General features: G+C 36.1%; 1 protein-coding gene across 3 annotated transcripts; it reads right to left on the bottom strand.

Moving 5' to 3' along the window:
- Window positions 1-1091: 1091 nt before the first annotated feature.
- On the bottom strand, window positions 1092-9713 carry LOC105792706 (uncharacterized). Of its 3 annotated transcripts, XM_052634310.1 has the most exons (15): window positions 9048-9713; window positions 8451-8540; window positions 8169-8231; window positions 7825-7911; window positions 7562-7714; window positions 7293-7453; window positions 6831-7065; window positions 6605-6715; window positions 5026-6084; window positions 4684-4944; window positions 3713-3898; window positions 2437-3591; window positions 1938-2288; window positions 1424-1742; window positions 1092-1350 (listed from the first exon to the last, which is right to left on the bottom strand). In XM_052634310.1, exons 1-14 carry the CDS (start codon window positions 9465-9467, stop codon window positions 1452-1454), a joined length of 4623 nt encoding a protein of 1540 aa, XP_052490270.1. In that variant the 5' UTR covers window positions 9468-9713; the 3' UTR covers window positions 1092-1350; window positions 1424-1451. The 3 variants fall into 3 exon arrangements, with proteins under 3 accessions (XP_052490270.1, XP_012476884.2, XP_012476885.2); XM_012621430.2 differs by having other exon boundaries at window positions 1092-1742; XM_012621431.2 differs by lacking the exon at window positions 8451-8540 and having other exon boundaries at window positions 1092-1742.
- Window positions 9714-10285: the final 572 nt, after the last annotated feature.

Genomic DNA, 10285 nt, shown 5'->3' on the forward strand with positions numbered 1-10285 from the left:
CTTTTAGCGGATTAAGTTTTAATTCAATTGATATAAAAAATATCAGCAACACAAAAAGACGTGTTATTGAGTGTATTGAAATGTATTATCCTCTTATTTATACACTAAAGAGAGACTATGAATAATTCTAGATTTTATATAAAAAACATATATAATCATATTGTACAAATAAATATTATTAATTTTTTAAAAGAGTTAAATTGTTCTTTTATAAAAGATATACTAACTAAAATATTAATTTTAACATTGTTGATGTGAAACTCAAAAAACAGTTAATATATATTTTATCTTGACATGACACTAATTATATTATATGTTACATTAATAAATAATTTAAAATTAAAAATATGTAAAAAAATTTAAAAACAAAATGAATTACGTTTGAATAGTCATACAAGCTATCATAACTAAAATTTAACATTTTAATCCAAATCCTCGTTAAAAGAATATTGATTTGACTCAATTTTTTAAAAAAATTATGATCAAATTCGACTTTTTCAAAAAAAAATAATAATAAAGATTAAATTGAACTGAAAAACAAAATTAACAAAATATATAAATATTAAAGATTAAAATTATCATTATATCTAAATTATTTACAATTTAACTTCAAATAAAATTTTCGTTAATAAAATTATAAAATTTTAATTTTAATGATATTGATCATATTTGATTTTTTTAATAATATATTTAATCCGATACTATAATAAAACCACCTTCCATATACTTTCGAAGGAAAACAAGCGGGCAGTTTGTAGGTTTATCTGGTGCTTTTAATTTTGTAGACTAATACAATCACTGGTAGAACTGTCACTCAAACAGGTTGAATTAATTTTAAGTGGGATTGATTTGGATGGTGTAAAATTAGATTTTAAGATTTTCTTAAATTATTTTAAATCGAATTAATTTTAAATTTGGGTTAATATAAAGTTTAAATTATTTTAAATCAAATTACTTGAATTAAGTTGACACGTTTCACGTTGAATTAATTCAAGTTATTTTTTTATAATTAAATCCAATTACATCAAATTCGAATTTTAAACTCGGATAAAAAAGGGTTTATTTTTATTTAAAAAGAAATTAGAGACGGATTATGGAACGAAAATGTATAGTTATAGAATCTTTTAGAATATAAACTAAAATATTTAGTAAAAATGATGTAAAATAATATAAAACAACTCTAAATATTTAACCCTCAACAAACCCATTTGCAAGCTTTCAAACATGGAATACGAAAGGATTTAGAACCTTTTACCTCTCAACGTGTAATCCTCTAAATTCCGAGAAAGCAAAAGTATATTCGCAGCTTGATAAAGCTCCCCGCTCGTAGGGACCGTTGCTAAGTGGCACCTGCATGAAAGTAAGCAGTCCTGGATGGTTTAAGATTGAAGCAGTTTGATTGCCAATGCGAGCTGGCTACTACCTTTGTAACTCAAGGATGGGATCATTAACTAGGTCACCGTGTTTTCATCATTTGTGCTAACTTGGGTTTCGTTTTCCGTATTGGGATGGTCCTCTGAAGGTAGCACCCCGTCTTCACCATTTGCATGATCCTCTCCATCTTCTTTAGCTTCCTGTCCGTTGTTTTCATGTACACCGTTATTAATTCCACCGTTTTCAGCCACTGAGGTATCAACTTCCATTGCCTGGTTTGGGGACGTTGAATCCTGTTCATTGTTTTGCTCCTCGGATATTCCAGTGAATTGTTCAGAATAAGCCATGTACTGATACATGGCTTGTGCCTGGAGAATAAAAAAAATGTCAAACCTAAGAGATACAGCATTCGGAATTATTAGGTCCTAGCACTCCAACATCTTGTGGTGCTCGTGACAGGAAAGCTATTGCTATTATTGCATGTCATAAAAAGAGCATAGGAAACACTATAAACCAGATACAAAAATAACAGATTCGATATATCATCAAACAAAGAGACACACCTGTTGTAATTGATCTATTCTCCCAAAAACTATGTTAGCCATCTCCTCAACACTGCTAACAAGATATGGATGCCCAATGTCATCAACATGACGTTCAGTAAATGATGTGCCCTCATTCAAATTTAGAGCAAGATGATCAGGTCTTTGAAGCAGCCGCTGGAAAGTAGGTTGGAGTTCATAACACTGTTCAAACAGAGAACGGCGACAAAAGACATACAAGCCAAGGCGAGCACGTGACATGGCAACCACCAATCTTCTAACATCACGAAGGTGCCCGACAAAGCGAGTACGAACAAGAGAAAGCAAAATGAAATCATTTTGCTGCCCTTGAAACTTATCAACTGTAGTAACCTGTAGAAAGGCATATTAATAAGAAATTCGAGCAATATAAGAACCTGGTATTGAAAAAAAAAGAAGCCATGAAGGCAGGCTCTTGCAAGATTACAGCCAGAGATATCTAAAGAACACCTTGTGAGAGGTAAAATCAGAAATAACTTACCTTACACGGTGGACCAATAAAATCATATGGAAGGCATCGTCTATTGATAACATCACGAATTAGAAGCTTCTGACCATTATAAGTTGTCAAGATGGAAATTTTATTTGCAGGGTAGCCAAGCAATCGCATGTATATATAGACACTGACAACATATTCAGCTTCGCCTTCATTTTGATAGAACCAAGGAGAGGGAGCAGACTCACCTCTCCCATGGTAGTCAGGTACATCCACTAATTGGTAATCATAGGAAAATCCAGCATTTGCTCTATAGAAGATAGCTTCCTCTTTCACCGAAGGAAGGTCCCCCAAATCCCGGTACCTCCAGTTGTAAAGTTGGGCTATACTTGGCCTGGCTCTACCCTGGGCATTAAGCTCAATGTAAGGAATACCTAGTCGAACAAATCTGGTAAACAAACTTTGATCCATATGGCTATACTTTTGGAAAGCCATATTTTTCACAACAGGAGGCAGCTGGTGATGATCACCAATCAATATGCAGCGTTTAAGTCGTGCATAACCATCCTCCTGCCTTTGAAGCAACATTGGGATGAAAGTTTCAATCTCGAGAATTTGAGCACTTTCTTCCATCAACAAGTTGTCATACTTGAAACCAAGTTGAAGAAAATCTTTTCTCTTTAGGGCTGCATGGGTACATGTCATTGCCACAATCTTTGCCTGCTTGGTCATCAGGTAATTGGCTCGATCAGCTGTTGATTTGAGCAATTCAAATGCCCTGCACTCTTCAAGTTCTTGGAACATAGTCTTAAGATGACGGAAGCAACCCTTGGCTGCCCGCATGTCTTTCTCAAATGATTGGCCAGTAAAGACTGCCTGAGAGGTGTTGGAGAAGAACTCTTTGAAAGGGAAGTGGTCTTGGACAAATGCCGGTTTATCTTCATTACCCGCACACGCAGCAATAAATTGCTCCCAGCGTGAATATACATGGAGCAACCAAAAATATCCAGCAGTTTCACAAGTATACCCTACATCTTCGGGAAGTTGTAGTGACCTTGCAAGCCTCTCTACCTCACTAAGCAGTTCCAGCCGTCGAACAAGCATAGCATTCACACGGCCCTGCCTACTGAAATCCAAGTCAGTTGCTAGCTCTTGCTCACCCTGACCAAGACGAAGAAGATAGCGAGCAGGCACATCTCTCTGCAACACAGTAACATAGATCAAGTAAATTTGCACAATGTATTGCTGAATTTTACAGAGCATAAGCTTAACACCGGATGGAGGAAAGAAGAAATTGCAACCATTAAAATGAATAACATACCTCCATTATCTTCTCAAAAAGGTCATTCAAAGCTTGATTAGAATGAGTAATTATTAATGTTCTCTGGGACGGGCAATTGTGATAGAGAACATTCAATATTTGCACTGCCGTATCAGTTTTCCCCGTTCCTGGTGGACCCACAACCATAGTTAATCCAGGCTGAATACCTGATATGATTGCTCCAATCTGCACAAAAAGAAAGGGAGGATTACAAGTGGTTCAAAAACCATTTCAACATTTATAAACTTTAACTTATGATTAATATTAGCCAATCAGCACCAGCTCTCTAGAAAATCTCTCTTTGCTTCTAGTCATGAAAAATTAACATTTCCTGACATATTCATGATAAATTGAACTGCAGGATGATAATATTTTCTATGAAACATTCTATTTCCAAAAAGAGAAAATGGGAAGACAGGAACCAAGAAAGAAACAAATAAATTGAAAACAATAACTCATCATAACAAAAATTTTCAATTACTCTATTCCCTAATAAAGCTGCACTATTGAAACAATTCTCCAGGCATAATACTGAACGACTTTTCTATTTTACTAAAAGTGAGAGCTCTTCTTCAGAGAATGCAAGAAAAGGAAAACAAGATGAATGAAATAAATACAAAATACATGGAATTATCAACTTTTCTCAAAAGATGAAGAATTGAATTCCAGGACCCTAATTACATATCAAAGCTAAAATATTTAGTCTGCATGCATCAAGAAGTAGTCATCATCTACTAGATTTTATGAAATAGATACCTCACTCACTTTGATATCTTAGGTGGTATTAGCATATAGGATCCCTAGATAACTAATGTGGTGTTAGCATATATGTTGCGTGCCGCTAGAAGTCCACAGATTATCAACACATTAGTTATTGGAATACAAACCTCCCCACCCCAGTTATCTATCTTAGAAACCATAAGATAACAAATCAAATTACATTCCAATAAATTAAAAGAGTTGGCTGAGACCTGAGTAGGTGTAAATCTAACAGAGTTCTGTTTTGGTTGATCTTGAGGATAAGGACCTGGGTCAGGAGGGATATATGCTTCAACAATTAGTTTTTCTTTCTCAACACAAGCATCTACCATCTTGGCATCACTGACACCAGTATCAGGTCTTCCATTTTCTGATGGAGCATGAGTATCACTTTTAAATGACCGAGGAAGCTTGATGCGGAATGGTGGTCGTGGATCCAAAGTTTCCCTACCATCTGAATCAACAAAGGAAACCTACAAATAAAACAACAGAAGGTTTCAGTACTCCCAGACCACATTAACTGCAATAGTAAAAGTAGAAACACTGATCAGTACCTGATAATGTGAAAAACTCTCTTTCAGATGATCTGCATTAAGAAAAGTATCTTTGAAATCCACTGTCTCCAGAAGATCAGGCATGTTTGTCCACTGTGCAGCAGAAGGATGCCCATAGCCCAAAAATATTTTATGCAACCAATCAGGAACAATACAATATTCATTCATAAGATCTCTGATAGACTCTAAAATTGCTTTGAAGTTATTTTCCTTAGGCTTCCTCCTCATCAACACATTGAACGTCCCATAAACATCTTCAGTACCTTTTTCAGCAATGTCAGTGACATCCATGTGATACTGTGCAGCATCTAAAGCAACAGTCACAGTTCTCAGTTCACCTTTTGGTGGCTTCCATTCCTCACGTTTAGTTCTTCCACTGAAATCATTCATGAGAGTCCCCTCCTCATCACGAATCTCAATAATTTCACATCCTCGTACATACTGCAGACCAAGCTTCTGCGGCACACTAGCCTTAGCCTCTTCCTCTGCACTTAGAGGTTTAAATGAGGGGCTAATAGATAGCAAAAATAAAACATCATGCTCCTTAAGGGCATCCCATTCTGATCTTATTTGTGATTTATAACTAGAAATGCTGTATGTAATCGCTGCAGTTACAGAAGCAGGCTTGACTTCTCCAATATTTGGCTGCTTTACCTCAGTGATCTTGAATTCTCTAATTGGCACAGCCATTCTTGACCAGCCACGGAAAGCAGTTTCTCCCTCATTATTGATATAGGAAAGAAGGTGAGGAATGGCTTCCTGGATGTCCTCACGAATTTCATAAGTAGACTCCAGACGGAAGAGATTGAAATTCCTTAGAAGATAATCATGGAGTGTTAAGAATTGCAGGTTCAGCTTAGGAAGAGCGAGACAACCTTCACCAGAGTAATTAATACTCGGCACAACGCTTTCATCCCACATAATCTGCTCATTTGGGTAGAGAGGAAGAGCATTTATGGCTTCTTTTTGAGACTGGTGCTTCTCAAAAAAAGAGACCATAACCTCAATAAGAAAATCAACCCTGTCTGACCAAGGATCTTCATTTGAAACCAGTTTGAGCTGAAAAGAAAATTGGTAAATGCATTATGGAAATTGGTTATAGTAATGGTAATTTCGTTCACAGACAGGTGAGCATGCACTGCAAGCATATCACCAGCTAAAACTCAACCAAAAAATAAAACAAGTTATGGTCCTAGCTGAATAAACAATAAAGCAAAGAACATGGCAAAAGCTAAAATAAGGATGCACATCATCTTGTACCAGATGAAGTAAGAAGGTCATGAAACTAAAAGAACAATCCAAACTGTTCAATGCAGTATAACCTGAGTGGATCTCCATCACTGATTAGACCAAGAAATCAAGTAATATATACACTTCACTCAACTAAGCTATCATGAAACATGTTTAATAAATGCATTCACAAGAGAACTAAAATTACAACCCATAAACAATGATGACACTACAATAGTTGCGGTGAACATCTCACATAACTTCATTCTCTGAAAATCCTAGTTTCAAATTAAGTACCAAAATATATAATGATAATAGCAAAAAACAAACAACTTCACAACCTACAAACCTTAGAGCAAACCAAGTCCTTTAATTCTCCAGGAGAAAGTACAGACAATTTCTTTGAGAGATCCACCCGCTTGTGTATTGCACCAACATTGGCCAGTGCAAGTTCTTTCAACTACAAGCACCACAGAAGCAAAAGGAAAAAAAAGAGTCAAAATCTGGAACCTATGAACTGTGAAGATAAGAACTTTCTGCTAGTTAGACGCATAAACCAACCACCAATGACAGACCTTGGGAACTTTCTTAAAAGCAAGCAGTTGGAAGGATTGAAAACGATCATAATGAGATTGGAGCACCTCATCATCCGTCAACTGAGTGCCAACATGATCATTTATCTCAAAATTTTCATAGAACTGTAGCAAGTCCACAAGTTGTGCAAAGAGTTTCCCTTTGTCATGTCTATAAAGAGCACTTAAATGGCATTTGGAAACTACAGCTACATCAGCCACGAGAGGCCTCAGATACCTGTACCACAAAAAAGAAAATCAGAAATGGAAAAAGAAGACAATGAAGAGAAGGTTCAAAGAGTACTAAATAAGCAGATGAACAAGGAGTTTCAACATGAAACAATAAGACATTTGTTAACCACCCCCTTTTTTTCCCCCAGAAAATGCAAATAAATAACCAACAACAAAAGAAAAATAAATCAGTTAAAGCTAAGAGGATAGGATCCTGTTGCAGGGCAATGATACCTCCTTGTTGGCAGCTGACTCAATAAATCAATGAGAAACTCCATAAACCTTTCACAGTACAAAATAGAAGCATCATCAACTTGATCGAAAAAACTAGAAGCATTAAGTTCATCATCTTCACTGACAGGATTCTTCTGGGTAAAAACCTTATGATCAAGCACCTAAGTAACATGAAAAATTGGCAATTAATTGCTGCAAAATCATTGAACACCAAACCCCCACCCACCATGAAAAAAAAAAAAGAAGCAACTTATTCTCCAGCATAGCACCTCAAGAAACTCTTCTATCAGATTTCTCAAGAAGTTAACTTCCAATGAAGATAAGGGATCAAGACGCACTCCTAGCTTCTTGGCATCATCAGATTCTTTCTTTATCATTCTTTTCCATTTCTTGATCAAATCTGGATTTAGACAAAGTTCCATCTACGGAGAAATAATGATGATGATGATGATGATGATAATAAGAGAGAGAGAATAAAATATCCACCAGCAAAAGGAGACTGAAAAATACAATTCATTCAATAAAATCTTACCTGAAAACGGCCATACGACAAACTGTGCCAAGATCGCAGACTTGCTAATCTAAGGACAGTTTCCCTGACAATTTCATCTTCCAAACTCTGTCACATTCAGCAGGTACAGCATTACAAAATTGATAGTAGCTCGAGAATGCTGTTCTATGTTTACACATGTACTATGAACTATTGCTTATCATCTTCAGCTCTATTATACTGTTTTAAGGTAAGAGAGTACGCAAATCAAGTTCTTCCATTCAACTGTCTGAGGTTATATTCCATAGGAGCAAATATTTGACAGATGCATGAATTTGTAACATCCAAAAGCATTCACTAAAATGCATACTTAGGTGCTAGATTACCTGAAAAGCATTGATCATGAAAACCAGATAATTTGTTTTCTCTGCAATGGTTAATTCTCTTCCCTGCATCCAAACCAGTTATCAAAGATTTAACCTATTTGTCATCAATTTCTGAACAAAGAATACTGAAGTACTACATCTAGTGCTTTTGTTTGAAGAAAAGAAACAAATATTACCAGATTTATGAGATCATACATAAAAAGAAAATAGCATGTCGAGTTCTTATATACCGTTAGACACTTCCTTGAATTAATTCTACCTAAAAGAGATAGCAATACAAACCTCCTTAAGCCGAAGAACCCTCTCAAGGAATCCTGTGAACACATCCTTCCTATCATAAAAGCATCCCCAAGCAGCCACATTCTCTCGAAACTACAATGTTCAAAGACAAATTGTCAAAACCCGCTCATTAAATTACCTCGTGCTGCATATGAATTTTCTTTTAATCTGAAAAGGAACATTTCATAAACTAAAACTTAGTGCATTCAGAATAGTTTCATAGGCATCAGTCTTCAAAAGGGGTTCAATACAGTCTGGAGGACTAGAACAAAAATGCCAAAGATCATTAAAATAAAAATCCCTAAGGTTCCGATGTAGTTGAAACTGCTGCAAATGAATGTTGCTTTTTACTTGATCTTCCTATGAAGTTATAAAAGCCAAAGGCAAAATCATAATTGACAAAAAAAAAACGAATATTATCAACAAAATATGTCCTACTTCTTTTATCACCAACTCTAACATAGATAATGTAAAATATAATTTGCTCAGAATAAGAAAGAAAAAAAAAAGTAGCAAAGCAACAAGCAAAGAGTAATTCAACAAGTTAGATCTATCAAAGTTATTTAAAACAAATTTAATTTAGTTAAAAAAGGGCTTCACCTTCTCATTGACCATCAAAATCATGGACATGACATGCTCATACGAAGCCGTCTCAGCATCAAAATTCGGCCATAAGTAATTCTCCAAATACTGACTAACCTCCAATATCATAACCCTCTGCAACGGCACAGTTTTCCTCTGAGACTTCCCTTCCGACTTCACCGTAAGCTCGGTCTCATAAATCTCCTTAACCAGCTGCGGGTCGAACGGCTTTTCAGGCTTCGAACCACCGCTCTTCAGCCAATTCGCGGCTGCTATTCTAGTCAGCTGGTCCCGCTGGATTTCAGACAAAGTAATAGAGCTCGGAAGGGATGAACTGTGAGGAGGTTTCGTTTCCGGTTTGTCGGCTAACTCAACCGGGTACTCCGCCACATGGTGGCGCTTGAAGTCGTAAACGCCGGTTCCGTGAACCTTCGTCATTGAGAAAAGTTGAGGAGCTTTAGGGTTAGGGTTAGGGTTTTTCGCGGCAATTTACAAAGGTAGCGAAAAATGAAGCCGAATTTGAACCGGAGAAAAACAGGGATTAGCCGTTGGATCTGCTGAAATTGTAATGCATAATTGGATCAAAGTGTTAAAACTTAGAAGGTTTTTTATTGTGAAACTTTTAAGTGGGGGGTTTGTGAGGGGTTTTGGTTGCAGCTGAAGATGAGAGTGAGCGCCATCTCAAGTTTCACCCCATAAATCAAATTTGTTTCATTTTCTTTTAAGAAATGGCCCAAAGGCCCAAATCACAATATAAATGTAAATTTGGTGGACTTAATACATGGACCTTTTGTAGAATTGGATCTAAAATAAATTATCTGGTAGCATTTTGTTAGAGACTGATAGACAATTCGGATTACAAATTCACATATCCACCGGTATTTATTCTTCTTCTTCTTTTGTGTATTTAGATAATATTCGAATTTGGGTTTTAAAATTATTATTCATTACGGATTCAGAGAGGATACGAATGGTTATCTCGAATATTCATTATCTAGCCTTGTATTATTTATTTGGATAATGTATGCGAATTCAAATATCATAATTAGGTGTTAGTACTAGGCATATAAATAATTATTGATGTACCTGGACACGTCGTAGCTTGAACCACCACCGTTGGCCTTACACACAACTTATTTGCAAACCTGCTACCACTTGAGGTGTGTACCTTCAATTGTTGAGGTCTAGGTCAATTATCTAGAGGACGACACTTCGAAGGCAATACTTCTCACAGAGGAGTCAACTCCCCCCTTAAG

The sequence above is a fragment of the Gossypium raimondii genome, chromosome 8, assembly GCF_025698545.1.
Source record: "Gossypium raimondii isolate GPD5lz chromosome 8, ASM2569854v1, whole genome shotgun sequence".
Classification (NCBI taxonomy): domain Eukaryota; kingdom Viridiplantae; phylum Streptophyta; class Magnoliopsida; order Malvales; family Malvaceae; genus Gossypium; species Gossypium raimondii.